This window comes from Leguminivora glycinivorella, chromosome 16 (genome assembly GCF_023078275.1).
Source record: "Leguminivora glycinivorella isolate SPB_JAAS2020 chromosome 16, LegGlyc_1.1, whole genome shotgun sequence".
In the NCBI taxonomy this organism is placed as follows: Eukaryota; Metazoa; Arthropoda; class Insecta; order Lepidoptera; family Tortricidae; genus Leguminivora; species Leguminivora glycinivorella.
Window position 1 is genome coordinate 17200625 of NC_062986.1, and position 21177 is coordinate 17221801.

The window sequence follows — 21177 nt, forward strand, 5'->3', positions numbered from 1 at the left end:
AATTTCAAGAAATGACAAAACCTTTGAACAAATAATCTCAATAAGCAGAAGCATAGTGGAAGAGGTATAAGCGACGTAAGATTTTTTATGTCAAATAAAAGGGAGTGAAGAGGGGGGCTAATAGTCGTGATCTATACCTGGACCCAGTCTATGCTCAGCACAAAACCTGTAAGAATCGTCTGCAGACCCTTGTTCAGTATGTTGACCTTTCTACACATGTTGTAAGTAGAAGACAAGATCATAAGATCATAACCGAGATAAGATATTGCATGACGGCAGATTAGATACATATTAGATGGCCGATAAAAGGGGTGTAAATAGGGAGGGGTGGGGGGGTAATAGTCGTAATCTATTGCTGGAGGGGAGAGGAATTTGCTCAGCACAAAACCTATTAACCTGCTACCCATGTCCAGCTTAGATTGACCTGCTAGGATATTCAGATGTCCAGATTTAGGGTAACGACAAAACCTTTCAACACGTTGAGTTTTAAGCAAAGAAGAATAGGCATAACTAACGTAAGATTTTAGATGGCAGATAAAAGGGGTGAAATGGGGGCTAATAGTCGTGATCTATAGTTAGAGGGAAGTCTAAGCTCAGCAAAAAACCTATTATATTCGTCCGTTTCCAATGTCCAGTATAGATTGATCTGCTATTCAAAAACGCTGGAGAGGAAGTCTATCTAGCCAGCACAAAAGCTATTATTACCCATGTCCAGCGTAGATTGATCTGATAGGATATTCAAGTCTCAGTAGACACCGACACAATAAAACTTGTCATCAACTTATTGCATACTTCTAAAAAGGAAGATTAAGGCCTGAAAGGAAGATTTTATTATTGCGGGCTGTTGAGGTACATACAATTTTGCACAGCCAACAAATACCAATTAATGCGGTTCTCACCGTCTAATGGTAACCATTAAGGCTCATAATGGTAACCTCACATAGTATGAAATCCGTCCTATGTAAGAATCTCTACACTCCAGCCCTGCGTTCTTTCTAAAACAATTGGACCAGTCCAGGGGCATTCCACGAAAATCCCTTGCGAAATACAATTCTTCTAATACTTCTTAAAACGCTAAAAAGCGATTTTATGTATGATAATCTTTATTAAATATTTGGCTAACAAATTGGCAGTATTTTCTCGAGCTTTCCTGATTGTATTTAAGTATAAAATGTAGTAATATAGCTGCCATACAATGCAAAAGTATTTCGTAAGGGACATTCTCGTGGGATGCACCTCCAGATACAGATTTTGTGATTTTCTTTCAGTAACAAACTTTTCAAAGTTAGTGTCAAATATATAAAAAAAAACTTTTTTTAATAACGAAGAACAGAGAAGAAACTAAAACAATTAAGACACTAGTTTATTAAAGAAATTGATTGAATTTGACCGAAACAACCCCTGAAATTTACTGGGAATCAAAAATATTACGTTTTATAGAAGAAATATAAAACAGGCATAATCGAATTAAGTTATATAGCGTATGGATTCCATACGGGCAAATAATACGAATCATACGAATCGTATAGGATAATCATTTTGGTAAAAAGTATTATTAAGAGTAATATTTTTTTTAATCTGACTTAGCAGCAATGTGGCGTCCAACTTAATTTGACATCACATAAACGTCATGTCGTAATGACGTTTAGGTAGGTATTAGGTACGCTAATTGATGTGGACGTAATACATTGCGTGCTGAATAATTATGTATGAAAAAAAATTCTCATCTATTAAAAAAAACATGTAGTTAGGCTCCTTAGGTCCGATAGTAATATTAAGATATTGGCCTTATGGAATACACACGCTGTATTATTAGATGACGACCGAAAAAAGGGGGTGAATCTGAGGGGTTAAGGGAAGTACTAAAATGTAGAAACGTTTTGTCAATTGCTCCCCTGTGCATCGTGATCGTCGCGCCGACGGCATTGCTTTTGAGGCCTTGATCAAAATAAAGAAGGGCTGATTAAATTCTTTGAAAATCAATCAAATTGAGAAATTTTTGAGACTGATTAGATTAGACTTAGGTTGTATAGATTGTATTTAGTTCTAGAATTGTTTATTTAATTGTATTAAATCAATATAAATCGTATTTAGCTCAAATAGGTATATAATCTTAAAAATATCACAGTCATGTTCGTGTATTTATTTAAAAAAATATTTTTTTAGGTTGATTGTAAGCGCTATGAAGGCGTAGAAACTCGTACTATATACAAAATATGTACAAAATATTTAAAATAAATATAATTTTGACTTTCGAAAATATATTAGCCCCCGAAGGATCTTTTATACGACTGTTTTAATAGACAGAAGACCATTTGATTTGGGTCTCTATTTTCAATTAGAAAATTGAATACGTATTTAATATTTCAAAGACTTTCAATTCTCCTCTATCGTCTAAACTCATACCCTAACTTCAGCTTATCAACAGATTAGACGTCAACTTCTCAACCCCCACCATACGTGGAGATGCATCCAGCGCCCAAATTCCCAATACATACCGTGACTTGGCACTACTCAGCGTCCGCGCGATCAATACGTGCGCGTAGCGCCATCTAGCCCCATCGCGCAGCCAAATTGCACTTTAATAGTTCATTAGATCGCAAAAATGGCGGGGGCAGTTTAAATTTGGAACGTATTGATTCGCGGAATATGGCGGGTGATGTAATTATGGTTTTCGCTGGAGGATATTTGAAGTTTTGTAGTGTTTTGAAAGTAGTTGTAGTATGATAGATGTTAATGTAGCGCAAAGCTGAAAGTTCCAGGTTCAATTCCAGGTGAAATGTGTAGCTGTGTTTTGGATGGTTTATCTGTATTTAATGAAGTATTTTAAATATTTATATTTATTTGCTTATATATTCCAAGTCTGAAAACGTGCTATATCAATTACCATAGGAGAAAACCCCGATCTCAATATTTTTATATACCTAATCATTATTCCTCTTCGTCATACTACTACCGTCTAAAAAAAATGGCAAACGCAAAAATATAAAAATCTTCGGGAAAGGAAAGTTTGCTCCTATAAGAATCAATATAAAATTATGAGTAGAAACAAAAAAAAACAAATTAAATAATAAACAGTTAAAATTATCACAAAAGTCTTGATCTTAGAATTAGGTCGATAGAGTAAATTGTAAGATTTTTCCATAAAATATATTTTTATTTTATTTTATTTATGAAACTAACAGGTATAAACGGGTTGAACTATCAGTGGAATTACCGAATTACCCCTAGGCGCCAAGGTGAGCCGCCCCCACCCCCGGATGAATGAATCACCCCCCCCCCCTTCATTTGTCACCCATCTGTCATAGTTATTTTGCAGGCGCGCCGTTCAGCGAGGAAACTGCGGAACATTAAATGTTGTATGTTTTGTGTTTGTAGGTATTTGAGAATAGGTAGTATTTTCATCGGTTGACAATTCATACTTAATATGTAGTATATTATTGTTTATGTCAGAACTCAATTTTATATGCTCGTTATACGACCCGATTCAAATTTTAGACATAAAGGAAATTAGCTCTAGGAGTGATAGGGATAGGATGTTTTAGTGTCTAAAATAATAATTTTGTTTGTGAGATAATATAAAAGTCATATTTTACTCTGACACACATATCGTATCAAGAGCAATTATACGATTCACTTTAAAATTCGAATCAGGCATATAGTATTGTTGGACTTAACTCACTTATTTAACATACCTGCGTATGTAACTAAGTCCATGAAAAATATTCCACTTGCCCGACCCATTAAGAAAAATCAGTTTGAAACAGTTACGTCAATTTCATAGACATGCATGTAGTCATCATTTTAGGTCTTGACAGCAAAACGTAGTGCCTAATAATCTGAGTCAAGGCTAAAATAAAACCAATTCCAAACACGCACATTTTCGTGTTGGACCTATAACTAGACCAACAGGGTGGCTAGCCGAATGGCACAATCGCTCACGAAACGCTCACGAAACGAAGCGCTAGTAGATATCTATCTCTATCGCGCTTGCGTATTGGCGCGACAGAGCCAGCGGCGTATCGCTTTCGTTTGGCGTCGGAGAAATGCCATTCGGCTACGGGGCCAGAATTCTAGGAAACCATCCGCTTATTCCTAGTATCACACCTAGTTGGGGGTAAAATACAGCAATTTCTAGGAATTTCACTGGGGAATCCTAGGTTCCCGGTACAGATTGTGTAAATGTGTAGCGAAATATTCGTTGATGTAAGACAATATTTTTAACTTTGAACAGAATATATTTATGGTTTACGTAAAAACTTTGGAATTTCGACAGCACACAGCCGCAGAAACCTCAAAAATATGCTTTTGATTACTTAAGTACAAACTTTCATTCGAATTACAATGTTTGTTTATACGAGTCAAGTCTTGCAAGCTAAATTAGGAAAGTGTTGACGTAAGAGGTGGAGGTTCATAGATATATCTACATATACTTATAGTAACTAGGGTTGCAAATAGAAAAAAAAAACAATTTTTTTTCAGAATTGGGAAAAAAAACGAGCACCATGGTTTTTTTTAACCGACTTCAAAAAAGGAGGAGGTTCTCAATTCGACTGAATGTTTTTTTTTTTTATTATTTTTTTGTATGTATGTTACTCGATATCTCCGAGAATCGTGGACCGATTTTCAAAATTTTTTTTTTGATCGAACCGGTATAACCCCGAGATGGTCCCATTGGCACCAAGTCAGGGTCTGATGATGGAATCCTGGAGAAATCGAGGGAACTCTTCAAATGTTATAGGCACATGTAATGTTTTTAGTCTATTTTTCAAAGGTACACCAGTATTTACGTCTGATGGTAATAATTTTATGTGGCTGAGCTGATGATGGAAGGTCAACTCCTCAATGGTTAGGAGTTTAAGGATAATTCTTTCACTACTGTATATGTATTCGGACTGATACATATAATATCACTAGGAACCACTAAAAATCAACTGAGCTGATGATGGAAGGTCAACTCCTCAATGGTTAGGAGTTAAAGGATAATTCTTTCACTACTGTACATGTATTCGGACTGATACATATAATAACACTAGGAACCACTAAAAATCAACTGAGCTGATGATGGAAGGTCAACTCCTCAATGGTTAGGAGTTTAAGGATAATTCTTTCACTACTGTACATGTATTCGGACTGATACATATAATATCACTAGGAACCACTAAAAATCAACTGAGCTGATGATGGAAGGTCAACTCCTCAATGGTTAGGAGTTAAAGGATAATTCTTTCACTACTGTACATGTATTCGGACTGATACATATAATATCACTAGGAACCACTAAAAATCAACAAATAAATAAACTTTTTAACAAAAAATAAAACCGCCTTCAAAAATAAGCGCGTTACAAAACACGGAGAAACTAAAAAGCCAAAAATAATAAACCTTTCAATTCAGATTTCTTATCGTATTGCAATAAGCTAAACATCCAAATTATAAACAAATCAATTATTTTTGGAGTCGGTACCAGCCTGTGTATGGTTGGGTGGGGCAAACAGGCAATAGCAAGGCGACGAACAGGTCTGGTACCGACTACAAAAATAATTGATTTGTTTATAATTTGGATGTTTAGCTTATTGCAATACGATAAGAAATCTGAATTGAAAGGTTTATTATTTTTGGCTTTTTAGTTTCTCCGTGTTTTGTAACGCGCTTATTTTTGAAGGCGGTTTTATTTTTTGTTAAAAAGTTTATTTATTTCTAAATATGGTTTTTTTTTCAGATGATCAAATAATTCGACAATAACGGTTTTTCGTGAGTTGTAACGTGTTTCAATAACAATAACATACATTTTAATTCGATTAACATTCAGTATACAAACGTTTATTGGGGAATCCCCGATGCGGCGTGCAGCGTGGAGAAGCGGTGGTGTTGCCAACAGAAAATAGTGATAACTATACCAACTACAGATTTCGTAAATGTTACTTTTATAAGACCAGAAATTAAAGTTATTTGATTAAATTCGTTTAATAGTTAACATGAAGTCTAAAAAACCGTATAAAAGTATTAACTGCTTTGCAAATTTTGAGATTTCGTACATTAGAAAAAAAATATACTCCAGAAAAAAAAACTGTTTTTTTACGGTTTTTTTTCATGGTTTTTCTTTCAGTCCAGAAAAAAAAACCGTTTTTTTGCAACCCTAATAGTAACTATAATTATGATAACCCAACGTAAGCTGGGTTTCTTTGGCCATCTGAGCAGGACCGCACCAGATAGTCTAGAGAAGCATGGCAAGGAAGCGAAGAAGAGGAAGCATGATCAGTGATCACGCATTGGGCAGACAGAATAACGTCTGTGACAAAGATCACTTTGCAGGCCAGCATGCACCGGGCCCAGGATCGAGTGGCGTGGAGACAACTGGTGAAGGGTGTCCACATTCGTCACGTCCCTCAGTCAAGAGGATACGACAAAGAAGAAGAATTATGATAAAACTACACAAATTAATTGCATTTGGGATTTATCTAATCAGTATACCTATTAGTTAGAGATTTGAATGATTCACGATTATTTTCATTAGACTTATATTGACCGGGTATAGACCGTGATTATCTTTTTCATATTTGTCGGTTTTTTTTTGTTTTGGTTGTTTGGTGCGATTTGTTTGTGTAAAAAAAACCGGTGAAGTCAGAATTGAACAAACGTAGTGACACTGTGAGTGTACTGAGTTTAGACAGACCATCGACTGTGAATGCGAACAGTGGTGACGCTGAAAGAGAACGCAGCCGACGCTCGCAAAGTAGGGCAGATCGCGTGCTGTCTACGAAACTTTGACATTCACCCGCCTTCGTCAGTTTTCCGTGCTCATGATGCATGGCACTGCGTCGAAATATCGGGAGCTCGACAAACAAAAAGGTAATCACGGTCTATATCCCGGTCATTATAAGACTAATGAGTATATTTAGGTGTCTTCCTATTGAAAAGTAGAGTCATAAAAGCTTGTAAGTTGTACTTAACCATCAATCATGTTTCAAAAAGTTTTTTGACACTTTCTTTCCCGTTCTAAGGTAATGGCGCCTATTAACGTGGTACTTAAGGAAGATTTCAAAAGATACCAAAAAATTAAGGGTATCAATGCTCATTAACGACCACAAATATTTTTTTTATGGAAGAGTATTTATTGAACTATTAGTTTTGAAGAGTTTTAGGATCATTTTAGTTTATTATATGTCATAAAATGATTATTGAAGCCAACATACCTAAATTTTCTATTACCGTGGTAATGAACAGGCTGCAGTTCTATTAACGCGAATTGAGATTTCATTACCGAGGGTATGAATGACAGTGTTTTTCTGCCATCGGTAAATAGAAACCCATCTCAAAATTCGGAGCTTAATACCGACGGTTGAACATACAAATTATGACAAATACATATACCTATACTATCCTCCTTTATGAATACCCACAGAAGACACAGTTTCGCCTAAGAAATCTGTACTTACGGTACACTAAATGTCATATTTTGATACAAGACTAATATGTCACTCGGTAATAGATACTTGTATAGGAGCCCATTACCGACCCAAACAAATATTGCATGGATCGGTAATAGATTCTTATATATTCTATTACCGAGGGTTATCTGATCGTACCATCGGTAATAGCATAAATTGGAGTATTATAAAATCTAATTCCGACCCATAAAAACAAAGTCATACAGATGTATTTTCATTACAAATGAAAATAAAATATTGCAACCTTATATTAAAACCAAGTTTACATAACTGGTAAGTAAGCATCAGACTTTATGTCAATGTTTAAAAAAATTGACAAATTAACGGTTTTCATAGAAACTACGAAATCAGTCATGAAGTTTTTGCTAAAAATTAAGGTTTTGTTGAATAATTTTCATACCGCGTAAATAGTTCTTTGCTAGCGTGAATAGATCAAGATTGAAACAACTGTAAGACATTATATAACTGATCACATATACTTAAAATAAAGCAAAAAGAACTAATATCACTACTTTAACTATTACTGTGGTATACCACAGTAATAGAATCTACTCACGAAATGGCGCCTATCACCGCTGTCTTTTAATTTCCACTTTAAACACATATCCAGGCTAAACAATACGTAAAAAGTACTCAGAAGTCATGTAGAAAACTATGAACAATGATTTGAAGTGCATAACTTTCACCTGTTTGCCATAATTATTACGTAAACTACTAAATGAGATTGGAGTTCACTTAGGTTTAGCGTCACACGTCAGTATGACACAACCTCTTCTCGCGGCCCCGTGGCAAAAACTGTCAAATAGCGAGCGTCTTCTTTCATTCACACTCTCTATCGCCTATATGTGCGTTAGTCAACTAAACAGGCTTCCTTTGTGTGAGTAACTTTTTTTAAGAAATTGGTCGGTTTGCCTATAAAATGCGTATTTGCAAATGCGGCGGTAATGGACGTCGATTTCGATACCCGCGTTGATAGCCGCCGTTACCTTAGTCTAGTATTAGTAGTGTTTTACCACTTATAAACTTCCATATGTCACAAATCGTTGGGTCAAACTTCGGTTGTGCCGGGCAGGGTAACAAAATTCAGAAACGCTTAGTTATATAATATCGTTAGCGTAGCCAGCTATCTTTATCGCTCTTTTACATTGGTGCGACAGAGCCAAACTGCGTTTCGATAGGGCGTCTATCGTCAACGATTGTCATTTCGGCTAGACCGTTTGACCATAAAATGTTAAAAATCATTGTCAAAAAAACGAAAAGAGGGCTATTATACAATAGCTTCAGTCACAAAAAGGTTAAGAACTTCAAAGACTTGATTTAAAAAGTAAAACTTATAGCTAAGTAAAGTCTTATATAGGTACGTGTATTCATTCAACATCAGAAGGCAGCAAGGGGAAACTAGTTTGATGGATTTGACCCCAACATGACCCCAATCTGACCCATGATAGCAAGGTCTTAGGTGAAGTAAAATAGGTAACAAACCATTATAGTAATACGAGACTAAGATTTATTTAGTACATAAATATTATAGGACATTCTTACACAGATTGACTGAGCCCCACGGTAAGCTCAAGACGGCTTGTGTTGTGGGTACTCAGAGTAGATACATAGAAAGGAGATACATAGAAAACATCCATGACTCAGGAACAAATATCAGTGCTCATCATAGCATCATACAAATAAATGCCCTTACCGGGATTCGAACCCGGGACCGCGGCGTAGCAGGCAGGGTCACTACCGACTGCGCCAGACCGGTCGTCATACATGTTTTATGCAAGATGATTTGTAACTTATAGAAAAGTAGAAAAGGAGTAGTGAGAGATATAATAGTAGATTGTAAGGTTCATAAATCATGTAATCACCTTGACCCAGTGGTTGACTGGTAGAGAATGTCTTAAGGCATTAAGTCCACCATTTATACTTATTTTTTTTATGTGCAATAAAGTATAAATAAACAATCAAAATAAAAATGACTGCATAACTTCCAATCGCCATTTAGGCACTGGTCCCATCGCGAGCTAGTAAGCTATGAGCTATCGGCTATAAAAACGAACAAAAGATAGTCGCTCCCGTGTAAATAAAAGAGACACGGCGATGTTTATAGTTACTCACCCAGCGGTGAGCTATCAAAATCGCCGTGTCTCTTTTATTTGCACGGGAGTGCTTATCTTTTGTTCGTTTTTATAGCCGATAGCACATAGCTTACTAGCCCGCGATGGGACCAGTCCTTATTGTAGCGGCAAGTTATACTTAGCCTTGCTGTAATGTTAGCTTACAGCCTAATGTCGCATGCGATTTTGGTTACATTGCGGGATGTTGAAGTTACAAACAATTTTGCACAGCCATCAAATACCGCAATGTAATAAAACTCGTATGCGGTGGTCGGTAGATCTTATTTAGTCAAAGTTTAATTTTTGTATGGAGCACCTCCTTAGTGTTAATCAATCATATTTTAGTGATTGATGGAAATAAAAATATGTGTCACAGTTTCTATAACCTACAAGATAAAACGAGCGATATATTCGCTGGTTTAGTAAAATAATTAAAATGTATACTTTATACTTATACATAATCTCATATCACATGTTGCTAGGTAGAGTGATGGCAGGTGGACCAAAATGTTAACGGAATGGTGGCCGCTAACAAGTGTAAGAAGTGCCTGGCATCTGTTGGCTCGTTGGGTCGACGACTTCCGAAAAACTGCGGGTCACAACTGGATGAGATTAGCCCAGGACCGGGAGAAGTGGCATATTAGAAGAGAGGCCTATGCTCAGCAGTGGGCGATAAAGGGCTGATATGATGACATATTACGTATATGTACCTCAGGGCCTAAGAGGCTTTTCTTGGCGTTATCTCCACGTCAATTTAACAGCAAAATAATCCATGGTGTTAAAAGATCATTTAAAATTTTAAACATAATATACATACATACATACATACAATCACGCCTGTGTCCCATGAAGGGGTAGGCAGAGCACATGAAACCACTCAGGCTTCAGTGCCACTCTTGGCAAATAAGGGGTTGAAAGAAAACGAAATTGTGACATTGCAGTGACAGGTTGCCAGCCTCTCGACTACGCCACAATTTAACCCATATCCCACAGTCGCCTTCTACGACACCCACGGGAAGAAAGGGGGTGGTGAAATTCTTAACCCGTCACCACACGGGCAACAACAATATAGAAACAAACATAATATAGAAATACAGTAATCATTTCGGTCATACCCCTGACCTACATATAGCATACTGTCACCATATAAAATTTATTTATATCACAATCCACATATAAATGTATAAATATAGCTCCTCAATGGATCAGCTGATAAAATTAGCTGTACATAATATTATGTTTATTACGTAGCCTTATATATAGGTATATATTATACATAGACGGGATTTCCTCGGTCATCCGAGACACAGTTATCCGGACCGCTCAGCGCTGCCAGCGCTTGATATGTAAATTGGATCTCGTGGGCATAATTTCGTTTTAATATTGGGTTTGTAGGCATATTTAAATAAATTTGAGAGTTAAGTAGGAACAGGGAGAGGCAGTTTGCCTCAGAAATAAGTATTAAAAAAAGTTGTTGCTATGTTAGTACATCTACACGCATACACAAACAAAATCATCTGAACACGACTATAATTTTACATGAGCACAAAAGCTTGTAGATGTAGATTTTCGTTGGTCTACGTATGTTGATATGTGGCTAGATGGGACTGTCAGCTGGATACAGGCGTCTGTCACTAGGTTGTATCTCGTGAACCGTGATAGTTAGACATTCGAAATTATATCAAATTGGGGCTCCCACACAAGAGAGATTTTTTTTTCTTTTTTATAGGTTTATCCGCTAATAGAGGTATATATGTTATTAAAATTCTTTCTCTGTTACCGACGGGTAAGTAAGTACCTAAGAAAAATGAAGAATTTTACATCAAGATCTTTCTACTTCTTAAAAAACCTGTGGCGTCGAACATGATTCGAATGATAGTGCATAAGTCGGTTTCTGTGAACATCTTATGGTGGGGTATAATTAAAAACTATGGAAGACAAACTTTAATTCGGTATATCTGTGGGACTACTATTTAGATTAAATAAATAGCAAAATAACTTGAACTGTTTTTATTGACAAATCTAAAATCTAGAATAACATAAGTCAGTTTTGACAACGAGGTATATAAAATTATCTTAGCGGCCTGCGTTCGTAGGCGGAGGTAAGCTAACCCAAAGATTCAAAAGAGGTTCACCACATATCTATACATACTTAAATTAAATAACACCTACTTGTACTTTTTTTTTGTACTTATATATAAAAATGTCTACAACATCTGATATGCTAGCTACTCCGTAAAAAAATATACTTTTACGTCAGAGCGGTGACATGATGTTAGTATAAAATTAATAAAAAAATGTACCTCATTTATTTATTTAGACTTCATAAAATTGTACAAATGGCGGACTTAATGCCTTAAGGCTCATTCTCTCTGATGGGTATGTGACTTCTCACTGTTAAACTGTTTCATTGTATAGGTAAGTAGGTATACAATAATTTCGGACTTATCATTAGATTATGACACCACCTATGACCCCTATGTACAATATGTACAATGTATATGTTATCATTAAAATATGTGTGATAACGAAGAATTTTCACTATTAAATGGGAAAAATATGTAGGTATGTTATTTCTCGCCGGTAGCACATCGTAGTGCTACGAGCGTAGCATAGCAATTAATGGGTAGATTATTATTTTCAAATGTTGCAATGTATGAATTAATGTGTTATCTTAGATGTCATTCAAGTATTTTTTTTTTCAGGATAAGCTAAGACAGCAACAATTTTGATAGCCCTCTGGCTTAACAAATATTACTTCAACCTTTAATTATGTATACCTACTTAACGCACACGTTGAGATGTCAAAAGCACTGTCAACTTAGTTTGGTCTGATTTTACTTTCTTTATTCAGGCGGATATCGTCTCGTTCGAATCTAGAGCAGAGCCCAACTGGGGTAGTACCTCCGCCTTACAGAAGACCGCAGCCAAATAGCACTAGACCTTACTCATAGTGTTGTGTTCCTGTCGGTGAGTAAGGTTGCTAGAGCTCAACGAGGGTGCGGTGTGCTGATGACGGGAGGACTTACGGAACTAACTTGTTCCGTTTATTGTCCTTTGAGTCGTCGGCAACCCGAACCCTCCTTGGAACTTGTACACTCCTTTTTGCTGTGTACTTAACACAGCAAAAGGGAATGTACAAGTTTCTAATGGGGTGGCAACGCGCTGTGACACTGTTTGAGTTGCAGGCGTCCATAGGTTACGGTGACCGCTTTCTTTATCCAGACGTAGTATAAAAAAAAAAAGAGTTCTTTACCCTTCGCATGGCTGATATCCCACACCCCATCCCAACGTAACGGAACAGGTAGACGTCCAAAAATCCAGATCCATAACCGTTCCATATTCAAAAATATAATCCGTAAAAAAACAATAAACAATAAAGGTCAACGCTCCCTCATCCAGCGGCTCGAGCGCTTTGCGCCGGCAATCTCAGCTGAGCTCGAAGTCAGCATCAAACACCAAGCGGCGTAACTGCTTGAGAAGTGTACTGCACTTACGACCTTCTCGGAACGCGCCACGCAACATGGCAGCGACACCTGACGTCGTCACCGCCCCCTCCGCCCGCCCCGCGCGCGCGCCCCGCCGCCGTCAGCTGTTAATGCAAGCCCCCCCGCGCCCCGCCCGCTTTCCCCTTCGTTTGTGTAATGCGAGGAGACCGGGCTTAAATGGATAAGGAAATGTTTAATTTAATAAGATGGATTGTAATTTGTCGAGTTTTGTTGTGCTGAAATGTAAAAGTTGAGTGTTTCGGTATGATGGAGTTTGTAAAGTGTGCTTAAGTAAATGTAGGTATAAGGCGGGTTTAACCATGGATAATGTAAGTGTAGCCTTCATTATCATTGAGAATATACGGTTGCGTTTTTAAATGAGGAGACGAAGACTTACGAAACGAGTTGTAATAAGATAATTTTTCGTTAAGAATACAAAGTAATTGCAATCAAGTCCGCTAAATAAATGATGACAGCCGTTTCCACAAAGCTATCGATTTTATTCGTAGCCTCGGAGAACAACACAAAAATGCCAACTTTTAATAATATATCGCACATTATGCCTGCCAAATGAATAATTTATCGCAGTGTGTCGATTCGGGGCGCGCGTCCCCGGGGGCTGTGGCGCGGGGCGAAGGGGTCCGCGCGCGGGGCCCGCGTCAGTCCGGCGCGAGCGGCCGAGCGAGCGCCATGTCTGCGTGCGCGCCGCGCGCCTGTTGCAGGCCGCGCGCCCCGCCGACGCTCCTCGACATCACCGCTAAAATAGTGGCCGCGGCGATCCCGTTCCAACGCATAGAGGAACGCTATGAGCGCATCCCGGAGCCCGTGCAACGTCGTGTGGTGTATTGGTCGTTTCCTAGGGACGAGCGGGACATTTGCATGTACTCGTCCCTGGCGCGAGCGCCCCCGGATGACCACCGCAACATCGCCTTCTGCCGCGGGCTGAAGCTGCTGGAAGCCGGTTGTGTGGAGAGTGTGCTACAAGTCGGTGAGTGCCGCTGCCGCGCCTGCGCCTGTTTACTAATATGCGCCTCGCCCACCCGCGCCGTATAAATAAAAACCTCGACGTGTGCGATCGATACCTCCTCCTCTCGGGAATTATTCATGCGTCGGCTCGTAAAAGTTTTCAGGAGATTAGGGCTGCGGGTGTTGGCCGATGAAGATCTAGGGCCCTGCCGATAATTCCGAGCCCATTACTCCCCCGTAAATCCAGGAAGTGAAACTTGAAGTAGCATAAACAGGACGCGGTGGCTTCGAAGAAGTCATTAGCGCCTGCTAACCTCAATGCATCTGCGGGCCTCGGTTTGTTTGCAGCCACGTTCTAATGGTTGTGTGTACATGTCCACAATTCGATACTCGGTAGCATGTATAATCGATTCGCAAGAACACATCAATCACTACGTGCTGAATAGAACTACCGATAATGCGTGCCTGTATAAACCATGAGGAAATTGCGCTGGCAATAAATTCGTACTAAACTCGAAATGAATATCCATAATGCATGCGAGTGATCAAAATTCAGCGTTATCTTAGGTCTAATTAAAATCTACTTTCAAAAACGTGAAATTCTGATATTAACATAACTGGACGCTCCGTTACGTGTTACGCAAGCTGAATCTTGGAGTTTGCAGTTCAGGGCTCGTTTGTTACTGTCGCGGCATAACGGGCGCGTATAAACAATATTAATTGCTGTTTTTATTTTTATTGGGCCGGTCGGGCCGTGGGAGGAGCATTACATATTCATTTGGGCTTATCTGCCATCGCTGCGGCGATTACTGCTCGTTTCGGGCGGCATAAGCCACGACCGTGACGTGCTCCGTTTCGGATACAACATTCATGTCCGGAGAAATGAGATGAACACCAGTTCTACTTGATACTTGTATCTAGGCTCTAGAAGCCCGACACCAGTGAACAGTAACTCAACCGGGACAATTCAAGGTGACACCACGCCAACGTGCTTTTACAAATTAGTCGATTAGAGGTTTCGGATCGTGTAAAGCCTTAAGGCTATCTGTGCCCGAATGCGGCAAAACCACACGAATAACTTCGCCGGCTGAATCATGCCCGCAGTCCGATTTTAGGCACTGGCGGACATCCAACTTTAGGGTAGAGGAACCTCACCAAGATGGCCGTTCCGATATGAATCATGTATTTAACGGCGAGATAAACGCTAGGTTCATAAAGTTCCCGGTTCCCACACTCCGCTGACTCACAATCACGCCCACTTTTACTAAAACACGCTGAAATATTTTCCAAGAATTATGTTGTAGGCCATCCGTACGTCGGAATAAGCGCCGTCAGCAGACTGGATGCCTTTCAAATATAAATATCGCTCTGGATACATTAATGAAGCCGTATTTAGAGCTGACATTATGCAAATGTATACAAAAGTGGAATCGGATAAATCTCGACAAACGAATACTGGTTCAATGCTGCTTTAAATACCTTTATATCGGATACCAGCTTTGGTGGATCGTTAGCCAAACGGCGTATATGCAAAGCGGTTCAGATGCAATTGTGCCGTTTTGGACCAACATTAGACTGGTTACCGAAACGAGAAAAGCGAGAAACATGAATAAACAACTGCACCCTGAAGAATAAATCGAACCCTACATTCTCCAGGCATACATATTTAATTGTCATGCAAAAATAAACGAATGCACCCGGCGCCGCTCTTGTAAATATTTTAATTCAATGTTAATAACTTTATATCGGTTCAAGCGGACCGGTTCGGATGGAGATCTGATAGGGATGCGATCGAATAACCGATATTGGGCCTTTGTGAGCCATTAGGGACTGAGATTGGGTACCCCGTCGATATCCTGTTATAAAAGAAGTTAATTACAGTGGAGTTAGCTGAAAGAAAGCATTGTTGAACCCTTGGTTGGAGTCATGATGGAGTTGGATGCCATGTTCTCACAGAATAAAATCAAGAAAGTGTTTTGCACTATGCAACCTTATTTCCAAGACATGTTTACATTTCCACATATTTCGGTGAAGAAAGAGGACATACATTTACTGATCCTTTATTTCAAGAACAACGCTTCGTAAATCTCGTCGAACGTGTCGGATAATCTCCTACATTGTGGCTAAACCTGACCAAAAAAAATTGAACATGATATTGTCGTTCACATCACGTTTGCCCATAGATGCAGTTCTGGGAAGGTTTGGGGCTTTATAGCCCGTGATTCACTCGTTATGATCTCTGATATCCTTTCATGTTCATAACAAGTTTCTTGAGAACTTATAAGTGATGCTGATGGCTCTGTGGTTCTAAGAACGTTTCGGGTATACATGTTGCAATGTAACATTTGGAGGAAAGATTTTTGGATATTTTAAGACGCTAGTAACTTACATGCTTAGAATTCTACTTAGTTCGATGATCGATAACAACGAAAATTTCATTACAAATAATCCTACTCAAAAGTAGGATCCTACATTTACTGAAAATGTCTTTTTAACCCCCGACGCAAAAACGACGGGGTGTTATAAGTTTGACGTGTCTGTCTGTTTGTGTGTGTGTCTGTCTGTGGCATCGTAGCTCCCGAACGGATGAACCGATTTGGATTTAGTTCTTTTTGTCTGAAAGCTGAGTTAATCGGGAGTGTTCTTAGCCATGTTTCATGAAAATCGGTCTACTATGTCGCGGTCGAGGGTTGTTTCAAAATTTTAATTTTGTGGTTATAAACTAATGACCTAGCTCGAATACTAACATCAGAAACAATTCTAGGTCAATAAGCATTTTTGAAATGATGATACAAACGATACACACCTTTTTCCAATAAAACACGCCTCATTCGACCTCATTTCTCGGTTTTGCCTTGTCTTAGGTTTCCATCGGCCTTAGTTCACAGTTTTGAGCACGAACACTGACGTCATGTCAAATCTAAATTGCCTCATTCAATCCTAATAACTCTTTATTCATTGATTGCTTGTCATTCTCAATTTGGAAAGGTCAAATAGCGAACCAGCTATAGATTGGCTGTACCCGTCATCGGCTATCAGATTCTCAAGTTTTAGACGAGGTTGTTCCCACGGCTTTTCTTGTGGAAGGATCTCGGGGATTCTGAATCGTTTCTATCTGTGATAACACATTAAGTATGTTGGTCTACAATATTGTCAATTTTCTCAGCTTATTTTAAACTGCGAATATTGTATACTTAGGTAGTTTTCTTTATACCACCATACGATGGTAAATAAACATATGGACCGCTTGACGGTAAGCAGTCACCGTAGTTGATGCTTACTAACTGACCTTTGAAAATCTAACTTGTAACACAATTGCATCTCAATCCAATTTTCATCGGAGAACTTCTGACTATAAAAGACAGGATGTATCGTGGTTCGTGGTCGTGGCGCCCAAATTACCTCCCACATTATTAGATCCATAATCGTATATCAAGCACGATAAAATTACATCCCAGATTAATTTCTATAAAATTTCTATCCTAAAATTGATATCAGCCGGGCCCCGCTTTGGTCATAGCTTTTTCTGGATTCGTTTCCAAAGCCTGGGTCAAGGGAGCTATAAAGTCGCCTACCTGCCCTAACTTTGACAGAAAAGGGTCGCGTGGCCATTTCAGTTTTTTCTCTACAATTATCTGCTGTAGTAATGGATTTTTGGTCAATGGAAGCAAATTAAAAACGGTTATGTCCTGCTATAGAGGAAGTGTGGAATTTAGGGAACATATGGTTGCATTGCATTACAAATTCTTAGTAGACGATTTTTTTCTCCCATCTTGAAATTAGTACATTCTGGTCTATCTACATTCCCCACCTTCTGAGCCCTGGACGCATTTGTTTTGTTTTTGAATTTGGAACATTTGTTCTCAACAATAGTTCAAAGTAAATCTTGGAATTGTACAAAAAATTGTACACGAGGACTTAAAAGGTTAAAGAATTACGGTCATAAGTAAAAACCAACTTACCGGTTGGTTTTCTGAACACGGACATAGCAACAGGATATGACTTCACTGAAAAAGTAGTTCAGAATTCTAACAATAGTCCATCCTGACTGGCCTGTAAAACAAGTAATTTCAAGAATCAGATCGAAATGTTGACACGATTGTATTTCTTAATAGTAGAGACTTATAAACTAGTATGGTGTGGGTTTTCTTAGGAACTTATCCAACGTTACAATCTCTTACGCTTCCTAAGCGTATCGTAGCCAGATCTCCCTATCGCTCTTCTGTAGTGGCGCGACAGAGACAGACTGCGTTTCAAACGCCACGTAGCGTCAACTATTGTAAATTGTACGTTTGTCTATAGGCCAGCCAGCCTAGCCGAATTGACAATCGTTCGAATCGAAATGCAAAATCAGGCTCTGTCGCACCAATACGAAAGAGCGATGATAGTAATAGTTACGATAACGATATTATCGTAATTCAAATGGAATTGGGCTGGAAATGTTACCAGGCAGAATGATGGCAGGTGTACCAAAATGTTGACCGAATGGTGGCCGCTTTCGGATGTAAGAATAAGCGCCTGGGTGCGCAGCCGAAAACAATCGAAATGCAAAGTCAGGCTCTGTCGCACCAATACGAAAGAGCGATGATAGTAATAGTTACGATAACGATATTATCGTAATTCAAATGGAATTGGGCTGGAAATGTTACCAGGCAGAATGATGGCAGGTGTACCAAAATGTTGACCGAATGGTGGCCGCTTTCGGATGTAAGAATAAGCGCCTGGGTGCGCAGCCGAATGGCACAAACGCTCACGAAACGCACACAAAACGCTCGTAGATATATATCTCTATCGTTCTTGCGTATTGGCGCGACAGAGCCAGACTACCTTTCGCGGCGTTTAGTTTTCGTTTCGCGTCGCAGAAACGCCATTCGGCTACTGCACCTGGTATCCGTTGGATCGTTGGGCGGACGACATTCGAAAAACTGCGGGGCACCTCTGGCTGAGATTAGCCCAGGACCAAGATAAGTGGCGTACACGAAGGGAGGCCTATGCTGATGATGATGATGAATGATGATGAACATATTATAAGCGTTTGTGCATTAGCTACGTACCCTGGATTGGTTTAATTTCTCAAACAATGGCACTAATATGCCTAAAGGATGTGACCAGCCAGATGTGACCGCAAGCAATTACGGCCGCGTCACCGAAGCTGTAATTAGCGACAGGAAGACAGAATTGAGACATTATTGCATTAGTTATTACGACTACAATGTTTTGTTGGATGTCGAGGTTGCTTTGCGTGTCGTCAATGTTCAATTTTAGAAGAGATGCATTTTCTGTAGTTGTTAGCTGACTGTTATTGTTAACAACCAATATCTGTTAGATAAATGTTTAGTCGTGCTTGTGCATAAAATGTTGTAATTTCTATGAAGTTTCTAGGATTTTTTTATAATTTTGTAAAACTGTAGGTTTGTTGTATGTACATATTATATTTCACTTTTGGCTTTTATATTATGTAGGTATTATATTATTCTTGTTATTTATTAAATGAACTTAATTAAATTCTTTCACTATGGCCAAGAATGAACACATCGAAAAAACGTATCAGACATATTGATGCGTGTTCCACTTCACCCAGCCTTCCCCTCAAAATAGATGTCTATAAAATAAAATATATCTAACTACTATGTGTTTAAATGCACGGAATAATTCAATATAAATCTAAGAGACATCTGAATTGTTGTAGACATATTAACGTCGCCTGCGCCTATTCCAAAGACTAGTCCCTCAACAAAACAACATTGTGCATTATAAATAGTGCTCATTCACTCTAAATTATCACTCCTATTTGTACATCCACCTACGCCCACAACCACATCTGTCAATACGCACAATCGCGATTCATAGCAACAAAGACGGACAAACAGACAGACTGAGCCTCTCTGTGCCATAACAGGGTTTCATAGTGCTGGCACAAGAGTTTTCTGTCCAACAACTAAAAACCACTATAATAAGAACTCGTATAACCCTTTTAATCTCTCCTGGAGATACTCATCTTGTAAGAACTCAAAGGGGCAGGGAAGGTCAACTAAAATTGGTGATCATACAAAGAAGCTTGTGAGTTCGCCAAAGTTTTTAATGCGTATTACTAGGCTGTTTTAGTGGGTCGTAAAGACTGTTTTGCGTTGAGGTGATGGTAATTGCAGTGGGTTTGAAGGATTGTGAAGAGCTGAATGCTTGATTTGATGGTAAAGATGGCTGCCAAAGGTTGGTCGCGAATAAAAACCGATTGTTAAAGGGTTTAGGTTATGTCACTCTTTAAGTTTGTTAACACAATATTTTAAAATATTTATCTCCTAAAATTTGTAGTGCTACGATGTGTTCCTAAAATAAGTAGGTAACTACGTACTAAATAAAAAGATATCTTTATTAATATCACCTACATTATATTCATAACTGATATGATATGTTTAAAATCACGATGATTATTTCACTCACCGCGATAAACAATAAGTACCTTATTGCCAATTTGGATGGGGGTTATTTCGACTGGCGAGTGACTGGCTGCCTAAACTCCCAACTTTGCAATTAGTCGAATTTTTTTCCACAACCTTTATCATCATGTATAATTATCAAGTTGCTTATTATAAAGACCTCATAATCACTTACACGGATATGCACTCACGCATATTTAACCGAGTCAACTGTATGTCACATTACCTTCCCCATGGGAACGTCCATTTTACACATGTCTATACAAAAACCAGTATAAATCCTGAGCTATGATCTCGTATATTTATAAGCAATTTCTAGGTTAAGTTACAGAAGTTATTAACTACTCTAGATGGGAAGTTCTCGGTCAGGCATCGAATGTGTAACCTACTTGCGAATGACACCTCAGCAGTACGATGATACATATTGACACGCAATTGTGATTTCGTAATGAATTGATGATTAATTGATGTATTTACTAGTAAGTGATATTATGTGAAGACAGTTGAGGATTTAGGCGTGAGGTTTTGAAACGGTGCGAAAGTTGAAATCAGATATCAAAATTCTTTTACAAGTTCTATACTTCCTGACTATATTTCATCGTTAAATCGTTGCTACATTTATTAAAACAAACAGATAAAAAATTGCTAAGTAGTTGGCAAAGCTCTGTGCTGTGTGACGTTGAACATTTGAAATAGATAATTGTGGTTAGTGCATGTATACTTA

General features: G+C 38.6%; 1 protein-coding gene across 1 annotated transcript in view; it reads left to right on the forward strand.

The window, feature by feature from the left end:
• The first annotated feature begins 13605 nt into the window (after positions 1–13605).
• LOC125234574 (zinc finger SWIM domain-containing protein 4-like) overlaps positions 13606–21177 on the forward strand; it is an 89022-nt gene continuing 81450 nt past the window's right edge. Inside the window, 1 exon segment of the mRNA XM_048140867.1 lies at positions 13606–14038. Coding sequence (XP_047996824.1) covers positions 13621–14038 — 418 coding nt within the window. The 5' untranslated portion in view covers positions 13606–13620.